The 17,054-nt window shown below is 39.9% G+C and overlaps 2 protein-coding genes across 2 annotated transcripts in view; one reads left to right on the top strand and one right to left on the bottom strand.

The window, feature by feature from the left end:
* The first annotated feature begins 470 nt into the window (after nt 1-470).
* On the top strand, nt 471-2,324 carry LOC135164746 (endoplasmic reticulum-Golgi intermediate compartment protein 2). The gene is made up of 4 exons (XM_064125386.1): nt 471-916; nt 1,051-1,423; nt 1,493-1,743; nt 1,862-2,324. The coding sequence occupies exons 1-4, from the start codon at nt 814-816 to the stop codon at nt 2,308-2,310; spliced, it is 1,176 nt and encodes a 391-aa protein (XP_063981456.1). The 5' UTR covers nt 471-813; the 3' UTR covers nt 2,311-2,324.
* Nucleotides 2,325-3,645: 1,321 nt separating this feature from the next.
* LOC135164745 (neurotrimin-like) overlaps nt 3,646-17,054 on the bottom strand; it is a 49,407-nt gene continuing 35,998 nt past the window's right edge. The window contains exons 2-9 of the mRNA XM_064125385.1: nt 6,661-6,867; nt 5,923-6,269; nt 5,690-5,843; nt 5,135-5,526; nt 4,837-5,026; nt 4,729-4,755; nt 4,510-4,633; nt 3,646-4,401 (exon numbers count right to left, since the gene is read on the bottom strand). Coding sequence (XP_063981455.1) covers nt 4,536-4,633; nt 4,729-4,755; nt 4,837-5,026; nt 5,135-5,526; nt 5,690-5,843; nt 5,923-6,269; nt 6,661-6,867 — 1,415 coding nt within the window. The 3' untranslated portion in view covers nt 3,646-4,401; nt 4,510-4,535. The remainder of the gene's footprint in view (nt 4,402-4,509; nt 4,634-4,728; nt 4,756-4,836; nt 5,027-5,134; nt 5,527-5,689; nt 5,844-5,922; nt 6,270-6,660; nt 6,868-17,054) is intronic.

Below are 17,054 nucleotides of genomic sequence, written 5' to 3'. Positions count from 1 at the left end.
GGGTCAGTACTCCCTCCGTTACCAACGGCGAAGTCGACGGCACGATAAAGCAGAGGAGCATTCAACTGGTGATCTGACGTCGGTAGTATCCCGACTTTTCCAATTAACCCAATAAAAAAGTAATTTTTTTTTATTTTTTTATAGTGAACTTGCATCACATGTTATTGTTTTTAATATTATCATTAAAGCCTACACGAATTATTTTTCCAATCATTAGTGCTTGAAAGTCGGCTCATTGATTAATAAGAAATTATCAAAATAGAGAATTTAGAAATTGATTTTCTCTTCACATTTTTGTGAGTATTTCATTTTTGTAAATAATTACTCTAAAATCGAAAACTTTCACGAAATAAAATTTACTGTTTACATTACCCACCGGTGAGCGAATAATCATTCAGAAGATAACTTACCGTCTGACCGAGCCTCAAAGGTGTGGATTTTCAACTTCTTGGAAATGGCTCTTAACCGCACACACAACAAATAAGTGAATCGACGTGTCAATACCGAATTCGCGGTGGAATAAATTTGTGTAAATATTGTAAATAATGAATATCCAAAGTATTGGCTCTTGACGATCACTCAATTCACGTAATGGAACGTATTCAGTGATCTCCAGTGATCTAATGTCACACGAACTGCCAAATCGGCCTGTGTTAACCTCTCTTTTTTCATTTTTGTACAAGTTTTTTCAAAGTTTATTATCTTTTGGTCCTCAAAAGATGTTGTGAAATTTCGCTGAACACCGTCTTCCTCCGTAGTGGTCAATTATTCTCACTTTCGTACTCATACTTTTTTATTGATATTTTATTCATTATGCTGAGGAGGAGGAATGTCAATTTGAAAACAGTCACCCAGCTGGACGCTTTTCCAAAGGTGCCTGAGAGCTATACAAATAAATCGGCTGTTGGTGGAACCTGTAAGTGAAACTACAATTAATACTTAGAATTTAATACTGCCAGAGATATATAATTATCTTAATTAAATTGCCAATTTACAAAATGTTCAAGCACCTTCGCCTTAAAAGAACTGAAAAGGATTTATTTTTCGTAGTTTCATTCATAACATTCTGCATAATATGTTATCTGATAATCTCTGAGACTCGTTACTTCCTGGACGCGAGGCTGTGGTTCAAATTCGAGCCGGACACTGAAATCGACGCTAAACTAAAAATAAACGTCGACATAACAGTAGCAATGACCTGCGGTAAAATAGGAGCTGATGTCCTGGACTCCACGAATGAAAACCTCCTGGAATTCGAGCCCCTCTCCGAGGAGGACACCTGGTGGGACTTGTCAACCAATCAGAGATCCCACTTTGATTCTCTCAAACACATGAACTCGTACCTGAGAGAGGAGTACCACGCGATCCACGAACTACTGTGGAAATCCCATCAAGTTGCATTCATGGGCGAGATGCCGAAACGGTAATAACTAATAAATCATTCGTCATTTTTATTCGAGTTTATTGTTATTGAGAATGGAATTTATGGCAGGAGTACGGAGCCTAGTCATCCACCGGATGCTTGTCGCATTTATGGCAGCATAAATGTCAATAAAGTTGCTGGGAATTTTCATATTACCGCTGGCAAGTCTCTCTCACTGCCGCGGGGTCATGTGCATATTTCTGCATTTATGACTAGTCAGGATTATAACTTCACACATCGAATTAATAAGTTTTCGTTTGGAGATGAAAGCCCTGGGATTGTACAGCCCCTCGATGGAGATGAAAAAATTGCTGATGAAAGTACGTTACTTTTCATTTATCTCTTATTCATTGATGATTTACCATGAGAATAAATTTAACGAATCCCAAGAATCAATTCTCAAATTTATCGGCATGAAAATGTTCCTCTGCATTCCAGATATGATGTTATATCAATACTTCATAGAAGTCGTTCCCACCGACATCCAGACATTATTAAGAACCACTAAAACCTACCAATACAGTGTGAAGGACTACGCACGACCAATAGACCACCACAAAGGCTCCCACGGAGTACCAGGAATTTTCTTCAAATACGACACAAGTGCATTAAAAATTAAAGTTACCCAAGAGCGTGACTCTGTGATTCAATTTCTCGTAAAGCTCTGTGCTGTTGTTGGGGGAATATTCGTGACCAGTGGATTGATCAATAGTATTGTTCAGACGTGTTATTACGTCATTTCTTGTAAATTTTTCAGAAATAATGAGGTCAAGGACGAGAGAAAAATTGTGCACAACTCGATTATCAATGATAAAGCAATAACACCACTCAATCTTGTGAATGTTGCTGCTCCTGAGACCATTGATGTTACGTTGAAGCCTCAATAAAATGTTTATATAGATCTATACTGTTTTTATCAGCTTTGTGACTTAAAAAACAGTTCAAAAAAAATGTTTAACGCCCCGATTTTTTCTTACACAAATTAATTAAAATTTGCTCCATCGAACTCATCCCAAAATACGTTAATATTTATTTGTGGAATTTTAATATCTGGATAAACAATGAAATGATCTCAAAATCCCTCTTGCTCTCAATTCTGTGATTTTATTGATAAGAATATTCACGTGTTCCAATTTTTACACATAATATACGTATCATATGAGGCACCGGTGACAGCTGTACACAAACGACTCCAACGATCAGACAATAGGACACAATTACAATGTCGAAAGCAGTATTTGAAATGAAACGGTTGGTGGCTTCTTCATTTTCTATTGAATATATTTATTTTACACGTAAATAAGTACCTTAACGATTACAGCTCAAACTGCTCTGCGATACAAATTATGTTAAACATTGATATTTTCCAGTTTTTCGTCATCTTTTATTTGATATTCAAACTCTTTATTGGAATCCCCTATGGGCATAGTGACATTTTTTGATAAGACAATATAAATCACGAAAAATGAAGAATTTTTAACACGAAAAATGCCCATGTACCTCAATAAGGGTTTTACATCAGAATTTTAAGGTATTGGATACCAAAGTCAAGGTCAAATTCTTGTATGTCGTCAGTTTTTTAAATAAAAAAAAACAATGCAGCAACCCAACTTGTTTCACCAATAAATTTCAATCGTTGGGCCTTCCCCGATGCAGAGAACTCATCCCCAAGGATATCAATATGCATTAGAATCCAGTGACGAATTATCTGCAGGACAGATGTGCCATGAAAATCTGTACATGAATCTACCCTCCTGCGTCTACCTATACCCTAGAGCTGCATTAATCTCTACTATTTGCAAAATTAACCGAAAAATTCTAATCACTCATTCATCCCCAAATACTCTCAGCACACAAACCATACAACACTCATCCATTTTGACACGTCTTAGGTAGGTGCAAAAGCTAAAATAAAAATAAGCAGAATCCTATTTCCTTGCCACTCTCTCTTTCTTTTTCTATCCAATGAGTCTTAATCATTAATTTATTATTCATGAACGTCAACTCATTAAAATATGAGAACCCTTCATTAGTACTCTTAATTTTTGTCAACAATGGACATATTTTCAGCCAGGATCCAGCGGTAAATATAGATAAATACCCGCACGTGAACAATGGCCCAGTAACGATGTTCACCACGTGAACACCACTTGGCTCCTCATTCCTCTCCCAAGATTTATCATTTTTGCTTCGTTTTCACCACTTAAGCATACAAAAATAAATTATAATAATAACGATCGTGTATCTCTCGACTTATTCATGTACAACGAATACTATGTTATACAGGTATATAAATATAACTTTTTTTCTTGAAGTATATGTATCTCCTTACACTATTTCCGTACTTCATAGAGTGAAATTAAAAAGAAATGCTTTATACTCTCTAGCACATAATGGCACACCTAGGAGAGGGAATAGACGGATTCTTTACTTTCATTAATAGGCCTCTGCGGTATCCAAGGCACCGATAAATTTCCTCAAACGCTGCAGTTGATTTTCTGGGGTTCATTTATCACATTATCGACGGATTAAAATTCTCAATTGTAAAAATAGTTTTTAGATAGAGAAGAAAAATTTCTGCTGGTAAAATTCTCACGGAAATCGATCAATTTCACTGCTAAATTTTGTTGTAGAACAGTTTAAAATTTGTCTCACATTTGATAATCTGTTGTTCAATATATATTCAAATTGATTAAAATATCTTATGTACATTCCCAGTATCAGTGACTTTCCCACGAAATAATTCAACGAATCGGCAATTGCTGCGATGAATTAAATTGTCGTGAAATGGAGACACACCTCTAAATTATCCGGAAGACTGGTGGATGGAAGGCTAAGGAAATTCAACGGTGTATCAAGGCTTATTTTCTTCTTCGTACGCAAATAATCGTGTGGGTAAAGGCACTCCCCTAGGCAACACTCGTTCTTAGTCCCACCATGAAAGTTTGCTGGTGTACGCTTTGGCTGCAGCAAATTACCTGTTATTATAGAAAATAAATCAGTGAGAATAAAAAAATACTATATTTGTAGTAATTTGTAAGTGGCTGATGATGGTTGCTACAATCATCATCACGCACTATTCTCACCTATGTAGTGTGGAGTGGTGAGTTAATTAAAGACACGTAAATACACGAGTTGAAACGACTAGGAGGAGAGCTGTTAGTGCCGCGAGCGGCCGTGTCGTCGAGGAACCTCCTGCTGCACCTTTCACTGGAATACAAGAATAAAAATTATTCACCTGATTCACTCGGTTTCACCTAAGGGATGACTCTTATTGTCATTAAACTTGAAAAATTGTGTCTCACCGTTCTGAGGTACATCCGCCACGATTTCTGAAAACGAATGAACAAATTGTTAATTATCAAGTAGAGATTGAGGGATTGATTGGGGCAGACATGATCCATGGGACATACCTTTCCTGAATTCGTGCACAGATGACTGCGGTGACCAGCCAAAATCGTTCTTAGCGGTGAGGGTCACTTGGTAGACACCTGGCAGGAGGTTCTCGAAATTATTTTCAACGAAGAAATTGTTCTCCTGTCCGTCTTTCACCTGGGGTTTCATCTTGATCCACTGATTTTCACCCTTCATTCGGTATTGGAGCTAAAAAAATCATAAATTATTTATTCATTCACATCCGAGGGCTCTGTGAACTGCATTATCATCAAACGTATTACCCCCAACGATATGCTCCTGATTTCTATCACTCACCTCGTATTCAGTAATGGGTGAGAAACTTTGCACGCGCCACCTGACCATGTGGGCCTTCTGGTTCTGGCGATCTTCCCCGTGATTCAGTACAGGCTTGGCTGGAGTACCACTGAGAGTGACTTGCTTGGTGGCTTCGCCCAATTCGTTGACAGCTCGGCATACGTAAGTGCCAAGGTCCTCCTTGTGGGTGTGTTCAATGATGAGTTTATGCAGGCTTTTCCCAGTGGACGTTGGCTCGTGCTTGTGTGTTGTTCCGATCTTGGGCACAATAATTCCGTTCTTCAACCACTTGAGATGGCCATGGGGATGAGCATCAACTTCACAACTTATTTCGGACACCATGCCAAGACCCGTATGGACGGTTCGGTGCTCCTCTTCAATGAACGGTGAATCTATCAAAAATCAAGTCAAAATTAGCTAGTAGAGTCTGGGAAGTAGAAGGATTTCTCCCGTCGAACATTCGTCCCATCGCGTCATTAAAAAATTATGCAACCAATCAGCCTGACCCCTCCATCCCCCCCCCCCCTTGAATCTCAACACCGCAATTAAACTCACAATTCACGACGACTTCAATAGCCTCGTGCTGTGGACTAGCCGATCGATCCTCCGCAAGACATTGATATACTCCAGCGTGATGCCTCGTTGCATGGTCAATGAATACATAATTGTTCTGCGTTCGTGCGCCCTGAACATCATGAATTGACTTTCCCTGCAAAGAGACGGCATTAGATTGAGCCCATGGGCTCTCAACTGGAACCCATCCTCTAATGTCACGAACAATGAATTACCTTGAGTGACCAGATGATTTCGGGTTTCGTTTTGCTATGACTCTCACAGCCGAACGTGACATTCACTCCCTCATTGACGACGATTTTCTTTTCTGGCCACACCACCAGGGACCGGTGATCGTTGAGCTGGGTGGGCTCGTTCACCACTTCAATGCTGTGACGAATCTCCAACGGAGGGCTGGCGAGAACCCTGCAGGTCCACTCAGTCGATGTGTCGAATTCTTTAAGTTCTTTTATGATCAGAGAGTTCTGCAGCGTGAGGAAAATTCTCTCGGGATCTGATGTCGTCGCTGTTCTACCGAAGTACAGGGTTTCGCTGCCTTTTGACCACTGTATCACGTCGCTGTCTGATAATTAATAAAAAAATTAGTGAAATATTCGAAGAATTCGAGAAATAAAGCGAATAATGTGGTTGACAAATGAATTTTGTTGTGTCTTCTTCAACTATTGTGTCCTTAATATTTCTCTCCGCGAAATCGTCTTCACGACTCTTTCATCTGATATTGATACATAACATCTATCCATCCCTCTAATCCACGATCGATTCATCATCTAATGGGGCAATCCCTCACCCCCCATTATCATCCTGAAATCCCCAAGTCATTGACCCAAACCTTGGGGGAGATCAATCAATACAGTACAATGGGAGCCCCCTGTCAACGGGTGACTCAGCACCAACCAGGACAGCCCTATTCGATACAGTTCTATCCGCCAATGAAAAAATCAGTAATAAAATACCTCTATTACTGACGACACATGGCAATTCGACAGTGTCTCCTACGGAGGCCTTGAAATGCTGGGGTTTCGTCAGAATGGCTTGAGGTCCTGAGGGTGTCCCTGCTCCAGTGTCTTGCTCGTCAGGATCTTCAGGATCGTCGTACTCCCTATTGGCATCTCCCGGGTAATCGTCATCTGTAGCGTCCGCATTCTGCGGCCGACAGATAACTAGAATGTCAAAAGGAAAAAATTATTACTCTCGAGGCCTCAATAATTATTTAATATTGATTGGAAGGATCGTAGGATATGAATGGGATCAATTACACAGTCAAATCACGATTTATCGATGAGGAATTCATTTCACGAACTCAAGATTTCAACTTCCTGATTCATCGGGAAGTTATTCACAACCGATACCAATGGCTTCATCGCGACTGAGAATCGTTTAAGGTAACTGTACAATTTTGTAAATTTGATAATTAGAAATGCAAACAATTGCATGAAAGAATTTCTTTTAAAAAATTGTCTTTCTCAGTGTAATTTACGGAAATATGAGCGATCAGGTAATATTCCTCGCTAAAAATCATTGAAATCAGAATTTAAAACGTGGGTGAGGCACCTCCAGTCTCCGTAAAAATATTGGAAAAGTCCGCGTGACGTCTACCCGTTAACCTGGTCAGCATCATCGTATTATAGGGCATGATATAGTAGAGCGGAGCAACAAGAAGCTACTGGCGTTATAACACACCCAATGCCACGCCTTCGTTAATATAAATGGGTCATGCTAAGACAAACACTTGTCATTTTATGCAAGCCTCGGCCTCCGATTTCATCCAGCCCCATCAATTCAATCAGCCCCATTTGCACCAATTTGTCCCTCTTCCTCGTCGCTTGTCCCGGGATAGCTCATGGAAAAACTGGGGTAAGTGAATTCTCGAGGACAATAGAACGAAGTAAGGGGTGAAGACGGATATGTCAGATGCCGGAGATGTTATTCATCCAAGGGTTGGATACTTCCAGGGGGAAGGAACAACACGATTATGTCCATTGGGGAAATCTGGGTTAATGCGTGATCACCATGGAGCGCTGACATACCCGGAGTTTACCCCTGTATTATCATGGCTGTTGGAATTTTTTCACTCCAGTCCCCCATAGCAACCGACTGTCTGTGTGGTATCCAACTGAAGGCGCCATACTGCTGTCTCTTCACCCTCCTACGCACTCAATGAACAGGCATTTTCTATCCTCAGCATCGTGTTTTCAGTGTTCACGAGTAAACATCAATGGATGGAATATCGAATCGGCAATGGGGTCAGTATTTTCGGGATTTTCACAGGCCGAGAATGGGGGAACAGGCAAAAGATAATTTTTGGCGATCGCATTACACACAAATTTTCGCAAATACGCGATGAGACAGTTTCTATAAAAATCCTAGGAATGAGAGTATCGCTTACAATGTTCTCTCCATATATATTTTTAAATTTGGCGGGCGGCATAATTGAACATTAAAAAAGTTAAACAGGATAAAAGTTTGATTACAAAAATGGGAATTCATTTCTGTCAATCCAACATTTATCGCTTGAGTCAGTTATCCGCGAATATATTAATTATTATCGTCTTGACGACTAATGAATGGCATATCCATAACTTTCATACCTGTTAAATGTGGGGGTTTATGGGAATCTTACTCCAAAGTTTTCCTGTACAGTGCTTTATCATCTAAAGCACTGATTAAAAAATCTTCACCTCCCCGGCCAACCTCCGCAATTTGACGGAGTACCAGCTGCTACGGAGCGCGTGAGGAACGTCAATTCACAAATTCACGATAATCTCCCTGACGAGGAAAATGATGGAGGATTAAATGCGTCATCCACTGCAATCTGATGCTGATATACCGAGGAGCCGATTGAATGTGAAAGAAGGGAAAATCTATAAATATGTATGAAGGTGTGGCAATCGATTCGTGGGGCTCCCCTTCATGTTCGCCTGATGTTGGTCATCGTATCGTGAATTTAGGACAATTCGTTTATTATAGAGAACAAGGCCATTGGAGCGATGAAAATTGCCAACTAGATGAGACAAATGAACAAAATATTTCCTATATTCAACGCGGGAAATCCATAAATCTTGCAGGGGTCTATTACCCGGAGTGCAGTGTACGTGAAAAAATGGCAGTAGGATCGTCACTCATGGTTATCCTGTCACTTCCGTGACACACCCTTAACTACTGAATAACTATGCACCACTATTATCTATCGAAGGGACGCTCAATCTACCCGAAGAGTGAAATTCGTTAAACATAAATGTTAAAGCAGAAAGAACAATCCAATATAACAAGTCATTAATTAAAATCTATTAATTTTCTCGTACCTCGAGGAGAGACAAAAATGAATGAGAGAAAAGGAGAAACCAATTAAAACAATAAATTGAAATTCGATACATAATTTATGAAAATTAAAATGACTTTTCATTCTCTAAACTACTGGATTCTGTTTAAATAATTCTGAATAATCATAAAGAAGTTTCGCAAACGTAGTGGTTTGGTACTGGGGTCTAGAAAGAATTATGGAATAATTTCTAACAGGATATTCTCTGCGTGCAATATCCACAGCCCTCGGTTTTTTCCTACTTCGTTACGTTGGCTCTAACGAGTCGAATTACAGTTATAAATTCTCCTTAATATTGTATAGTAAACTAGGATCAGGAGGATGGTAATCCTCATTCTCACTGCCTCGATTTCATCGGGGAAAATTGTCACACCCAATACGCGGAAGGATAGTTAAGTTTCTGACTGGCTTACGTGTCGCTCTCGTGTCGCAATTTGCTGTTGAGAAAAGGTCGATGGTGTCATCGGTGTTAGTCTGCCAATTTATCTTGAAAAATGTCAGTTCATTGGAAGGAAAATATTGTTTCCGATGTCACAGGCGCTATAAAATCGTCAATGCCGGTGGATTTATCGTTGGGAATATTCTCGGAGATGTTTGGAAGCTGCGAACCGAATTGATTTGATATTTTGTGCTGTGACAATTGACGTGTGCTACATTTGTTCAATTACTTTTTAAAAAATTACTGATCATGAGGGGAAAATATTAGTTCAGATGCAACAGGCGTTGGCCAATAGTTAGAATCAGAGGAGCCATCCTCCCAACTATTTTCAGAAATATTGTGGGGCCATGACGCGATAGTTTGGGCCTCGACAATTGCGAATATAAAGTATAACAATTTTCTATCCTCAATTCATTGCAAAACAATCTCGAGATCTTTGAGAATGTTCGAAATAACGGGGCCGAGTAACACTGCTAACCGTTAATTCTATTTTGAAATTAGGTGCACGGATTTTGGTGGCAGGTTCGTAAGCAATGATGTCACTCTACGATGACGGCATTGCTAAAAGAAAACCTTCATTGCAAATAAGGTCTCGTGTTTCCGAAAATGAATGTGTGGATAATTGCGTCATCGCTAATAAGACTGATTCGCTATGATGATCACGTTCATGAATAACATGAGTGGTATCAAGATTTTTGGCAGTGGCACGTGTACAAATATTTCTTACCATCGGGTTTTTTTCATTCATCAGTGAGTTAAATGGCTGAATGAATCAATGTCTGGCTGCCGAAAAAGGTCCACCTTTTATGGACATCGGGGCCTGGCCCGGAGACAAGTCAATTACAATGGTGGAGGCTCGATGCAACGGATCGATGATAAAAAAGAGGAACAAATAAGAGGGAACGATCGTCAATCTCCTCTGCTAAATTTCTTTGGCGAAATTTTCCCTGTCACATCCCGGAAATCTTTATCTTATCAAAATTCCTCTGTGATTTTACAAAAGGTCATCACTAAACGATCAAAAACTTCATCCATTTTCATTTCCAATCGTGCAAAAGGCAATAAAGTATTTAATTTTTCTGGTGAGTGATTAATAAAATATTATTTCAGCCAATTCAAAATATTTTTAAACATATGTTTTTTTTAATTATCGATTTTTTCATGAATTCGTTTGAATTCGATTTGAAATATGAGATTTCATAATCAGTTTCCTCTTAAATCGAATTCAATGTCACTCTCGTGGAAATTATTACCACATTTTTCATAAAATTTCACAACATTTCCAACAGCCTCCGAGTAATCCCCCAGTCTCTTTAATACCGGCTCATTTCTAAAACGCACGACGAATACAAAAGTTTAATGACGTCAGGCATTCTCTCACGAGTTTAATGGTTATTATTGTCCAGCGACTCGTCAATGCTTACAAATGTGCGTTCAACAAAATGTTTCTCGTCTATTACATTATGTGTTTGCGCATGAGTGGGCGGCTGTTGTGCTTCAATTGGTGTGCGTACGCATGGTAATTTTCGGTGAAACGAGAATATAACGAGGAGTAAGTGGTGGGTGAATTGAAACTGGGGAAGGGCATGAGGGATGATAAATCGTCCGACGAAATCTATGAAATTTGGTCATTTGAGCAATATCGCTGGAAAAAAATTAATTTCGGGGAGATGTGACTGGTCTGCATGGGTCTATGGATTTATTAATGTTAAATGATACATGGTATCAAAATATACAGAGGGGTAAAGCAAGATAATAATACAGGAATATCTAGAACGGATGAAATATGAGGGTAAGGGGTAGGATCTGCACAAGCGAAAATCCGGCGAAAATTCTCACGCGGATCGAAATTTTCAATAAAAATTAGACCTCCAGAGGACGAAACGAAGGGCAAGGGTTAGTTTCATTACAAAAATTAGCCCAAGTCTCCCAAGTCTAATTATTCCAACAAAACTTCGCCTAAAAGTGGTTGATTGCCACTTCGTCCCGCATTTCACCCTCTAGAAGTCTCATTTTCATCCAAAATGTCTTTCCATGCAGCAGCGCCTCTGCAAAACACATAAATAATAAAATATCTGGAGTACGTAGGTGTTGATGTGGTGTAGCAAGGGAGGAGGGGGGGTTAACAACCCATCAATTGAGGGAATATCCGACCGAAGGAATTTCCTCATCGTCCACATTTTCCACCGGTACAGGAATAACCCCCCCGAGAAAATGGCGAAAGCCATGACTACCATGACTACTTGGATCACCGCCAAAATATCAAGAAACATCATGGACATGGTAACACAGGTGCTGTTTTCCAGTTTAAAATTTCTACCGAGATACAGCAGCTAACATCCGTTAGGCTACTCAGAAGCGCCAAATCCAATTTATCTCTTAAAATAGTATCGTCTTCATTTTATTCCTTATTGCGGAATTAGAAGTGGCTTTGTTGATCGGGTCATTTGGACATGAAACAACCATCAAACGTCTAACTGAGTATCAGAGCCAAAGGGAACAATGAACTCGAAGCGGTTTGTAACGCACACCCAAGGATCCGTTCATACTGCAAACTCGTCACGCGTTCGTTTAACCCTGCACACGTTTCTTGCCACTAATACTTTCCCTTGTTTGGACACATACGGGTTCTGAGAAGGGAAAGGGAAGATCTTATGCGTTTGGAGGGAGGGGAGGAGTGAGACTCCCCGTTGTTGCGATACGAATCTCTTCATGTGCGAGAATTCCAGAGGGTTTCGTTAATTCGGGGGAATTAAATTCACTGTTGCATCCAGAAAGGAGAAGCATTTTAATCGAGGGAGACATTTTATTTTCAAGTTTTCGGGTCTTAATTGAATAATTTAGCTCCGAAGAAAATCAATAAAAAAAGTTTCAATTGCATAACCTCATCAATTGTCTTAGTGGACATTTTTTTCTGGTTCATCAATTGCCTCAAATGCCATTAGAAAATGAAAAATAAATTGTTGCAAAGAATGTACTCGCCATATTGGTGATTTAATTGTAGATGTTGGAATAGGAAAGAAGGGTAAAAAAATTTTTTATCGCCTTGTTTATCACGTTCTGAAAGTACCTTGTCATAAAGTTCCTATAAAGGCCTGTCCTTGAAATTCCTGGCTCGCTGTTACCCACCAATCATTGATATTCCCATCCTCTTTCATTGATCGAATCATGAGAAATACAAGAATTAAGTTGGTGTAAGCATTGTATACGGTCACGCCTGGATTACCATCAAGTGATGAGTCACAATGCCATATGACAACGAATTCTCCTTGAGGAGGAGTGTTGCAGCCAATGAGGATAGAAATGAAAGCCAGAGGGATATCAGGGTGGTCGTGAATAGAATTAATTGATGCTATAAAAAAAAATTACATGACATTTTCCGAGACCTGTTGGACTGTAGTTGTGACCGACTCGTGGGTATGATAAATAATCACTGTTAACCCAGCTGGACCCGGGTAAATAGACACGAGCGTAACCGGTCCATCAGCATTCGAATGATTGTGATCAAAACTAAGAAATTGTCACCTTGGGTTCATTGATCATAGGATTTTTTTCATTCTGATGCTTCGAGAGAAATCCCTTGGAGATTTCCTGTTCCAAGATGTGTTGGAGATATCTAGGAAACTCCTGTATCAACTGTTACTCACATATTGATATTGAATATTCATGGAGAAATTGACACCTTTAATAGCTCAGGGGCATCGACCGTTTTTAAGAAGCTGAAGCCCCAGGGAACATCAATGCAAGGGAGTACATGAACAAATTTCCTACCGATGAAATACAATCTCAGCTGCTGGAAGACATTAAATCTCCCCCGAGTCCACCAATTGCCGCCATTGAATGGATAAAAATTTGTCTATCCGTCAGTTGTGCTAATGATTAATGTTTTATTCAAGCCAATCACCCGTTCGATGATCAATTAGGATCAAAATTGCGTATGATTGATGATTGGACTGTATCACTTGATACCGTCAATATAAATTACGGACTTCATTCCACTGTCTCTCGTTGAAGAAACAAATGATGTCAGTACTTCGGTGTATTTAAGGTCGGCCAACTCTATTCACAATGATTCACAGTTGCATCACACGTGTTTCATTATCACAATAATTATGCTAGCGAGTAACCGTGGCTCCGCGTAACGATCATTTCCTCGTTTCGTCCATTGCCAAAGGCACATCCCAATTAACAAATTATTTTCATTATAAATTATCACCAATTTTCCTGTCATGTGGGCTCACATGCCAGCAGCATCAATATAATTAATCAGTCACGGGTATGGAATTGCGATAATGGGGTGAAAAAAAAACTAGCAACAAAGCGGCTTCCGTTTGTAATCCACAATCCTGTTGTAAATCACGATTAAAGGTGTCAAGTGTCTAGAGGAAAAAGCGATTGACCCAAATTCACCTGACCCCCCCATTTTTTTCTGGAAAATCAATGGAAGTGCTCATTGTTTTCTTAAAAATTCCCGATGCATGTGTGATACTTCGATGGCAACATCCCAAGTACTTCAACAGTTGGCATTAATTGACCAGTTTGTCCGGGTACACTTATATGGACAGATGGAGAAATGCTAGGATCCCAAGTGGTGTATTCCTCAGAAAATCCAGCTTCAGGTTTCCAAGTTGCTTGCCACATACAGGTTTATGACCCGACTGTTGACATTTCACCGGGAAATTTTGGTGTCACTTTTTCAGTGACACTAGCTCATGAGTCCATGAGTTCCAGCTCAACAATCAAGAAAGGTGATGCATCTCACCGCTTGAAAAATATCCCTCATTCACTTCCTGCGCTGCTCTGATGATCGATGCATGATCCAACTGTCGTGTGCATACATTAATGCTGCTACACCGACTGAACTTCCGGTTATGCAACCGCAACTGTGCTTACATGCCCACAGACGAGCCATTGTAGCGATGTTGAGATTTCTTATTTGCATTGAAAAAGCAAGAGACTGTGTTTTTGTTCCTCCAACTGCTTCTGATTACGCTAAATCAAGATGTTCAGTTTTTCACGCTGTTATTACAGAATTTTTTTTCCCCATACTTTCATCGATTTGATGGTAAGTTCTGATGGCAGCAGTCACTGATTCCGGTTTGCTAATTGTTGACATCCGTTTGGACACATTGGGATGGGAAAAGGACGGGCTGTACCCAGTTATCATTGTTCAGAATTCAACTACGAGGAAGTTAGTCTTTCATTTTTACAATAAAATCGTTTCAATGAGTTTTCCAACGATTTCCCGGTTCGTCACCTCTGACACGATTTCAAGTTATAGGATTTTAAGTATTTTTATGCATTGAAATAAATCAAGAAGTCTGATAAAAATGTAAATACTTCAAGTAAAATTTCGAATGACTGATACGTTGTCCCACTATTAAATTCTAGGTGTAATTTTTAATAGAGATTTCTCTCCGTATGAGTTCAACGCGTTAGAAAGCACTCGGAGGAATCCAATAAATTCATCTCTCATTATTTTAATCAGAAAAGTAATATATCATGGAACTATCGTCAGGCCCATTCCCATTACCAATCCCTTGAAATCCCAAGTTGCACACTAAGGACATTGTGCGATAGTTTAAATGATTTACAATCGTTTTTCCCCAACAAATCAACCACTGATGTCTTTTTAAAAAATTACTTGACTCTAACTTTCCTACATCTTCCCACGTGTCCTGCGGCATGATTTATGTCCCAACGGAAGCTAATATTTACCCGGTTACAGTCTCCGTTCTCCATCGGGGAGAGCAAGTAGGTGTTCAAGTAATTCACAAGAGCCTTTTAAAAATATTTTATTTTATTTTTAAACGTAATGATTACCATAATTTGTCATTTGTGAATTTTTTTTCTCACTGTTTGCACTGATCACGAGACTAGGAATGACATCACCAGGTATTGAAGCTCTATGCTGTCAGCCCGGTGACCTCCAGGCAGATTGAGAAAGCAATTTCAATGCAGAAAACGTGGAGGTGCGTCATGTTTCGAACGACTCCACAATTTTTACCATCACTCCTCGGGATTACGTAAAAAAAATTATCATATGTAATGCATTATGTTGTTTACCTCTCAATAATGCAATATTGTGATATGTTATCGCCGGTTGGTTTGAATTGAAGGAAAAAATGAGTGAAAATGCATATGAGGTGAGCCCCAAGGCCTGCGAGGATATCCTGCGTCGCTTATGAGCTTTTGATGACACTGCGAGGCGCCTTAATTTGCATTAAAAAGGCAAAACGCATGGGTGGGTCAACAAAAAGTCCACTATTCACCGCGAGAAGGATCTTTAATTCTATTCTTAGATTTTTTCAATTGTCAACGTGCGTGGGTGTAAATTGTGCCTCCAATGTTTCTCCAAAAATATTGAAATTGACTTCAATATTGAATATTAATTATACCCCTCTCCTGTATTATCTATTACTGTTAATTTAATATTGAAAAAAAGTTCAATAAAAATGACTTTCACCTCAGCTTCGTAAATCTCGTAATTTTCATAAGCCCTTGACAACCCTGTGCGTGATATTTCATCCAAAAATTTTCAAACATTAGAGACTCACGCAACCATCAATGCCCCCTTTCGGCCCCTCTTAATTCGATAATTCGTTGGGAAGACCCCGGTGCGTCTCGATCATCGGTTTCAGTCATGAACTTCTCCCTTTCAGTCTCCAGTCTGGCAATGCGGGCAAACGATACAGCCGCCATTAGCATAGGTATTGGAGGGGCCAAGGAGAGACCGAGAGACCCCACCCGCACGCTCGGGGCCAGGTGAGAAAGTGCCGTATATTTTATCTGCAGTATGAATGTCTTTTTAACCTCTCGTCTCTCCCGACGTCGTGACCGCAAATGTTCGAGGGCCCTAACCTCCCCGTTTACTTCTTTATTTACCCATTGGAAATGAATCTCTCCGACTTGACAATTGCATACTCAATGCAAGTCTTCAGCTGCTCTTGAAATATTCAAAGTGGTGAAAGCAATGTTGGAAAATTTATACATATCCGTTTTTTTTTCACCGCAGAATGACAACCGTTTCTTGGTAATATTGTTAAGTTATTTCAGTTAGAATCGAGACAAAAGAATCGGACATATAATATTCATGCTGTTAGCAAGGGTGATTCTTCGCGCGGTTCTTTTACGATGCAATCCACTACACTTGCTTATGCATCCCGATGCCAACATACAAACCACCATGGACAATGTGTGAGTGTGTATGTGTATTGTACATGGGAGAGTGCAACGGAGGAGACCGAGAGGCACGTATAAATACGCCATGTCCAAGGGGACGGCTGCCTGCACGTTTAGACTCTCCTCTTCTCTCGGTTAGAGTTCGTCGACCGCTTCTCACGCGCCCGGTCCAGGCCACTCTGCACTCCCTCCCCCCCGTCGTAGGAGGAGTCGTTTTCTTTATTTTCCAACTTTTCTTTTTATCTCCACGAGAAAGCTCTTTCTTCTCCCGCGTCTTGTCATCCTACCTTATTCACTTTGTCGCATTTGAAGAGCTTTTTCGCTCTTTACTGATGAAAATGGAAACGAGAGGAGGGGAGGCGGTTGGGTTTGATTATCGTCGGATCCAGTGGGATGGATGAATGGTC

This window comes from Diachasmimorpha longicaudata, chromosome 7 (assembly GCF_034640455.1).
Source record: "Diachasmimorpha longicaudata isolate KC_UGA_2023 chromosome 7, iyDiaLong2, whole genome shotgun sequence".
NCBI classification, from domain to species: Eukaryota; Metazoa; Arthropoda; class Insecta; order Hymenoptera; family Braconidae; genus Diachasmimorpha; species Diachasmimorpha longicaudata.
The sequence above is the reverse complement of the archived record's forward strand: the minus strand, read 5'-3'. Positions and strand labels throughout refer to the sequence as shown.

Coding starts and splice junctions, on each gene's coding strand:
- LOC135164746 (XM_064125386.1), top strand. CDS start 814: ATGCTGAGGAGGAGGAATGTCAATTTGAAAACAGTCACCCAGCTGGAC. Junction 917..1,050: donor ATCGGCTGTTGGTGGAACCT/GTAAGTGAAACT, acceptor TATTTTTCGTAG/TTTCATTCATAACATTCTGC. Junction 1,744..1,861: donor TGAAAAAATTGCTGATGAAA/GTACGTTACTTT, acceptor TCTGCATTCCAG/ATATGATGTTATATCAATAC.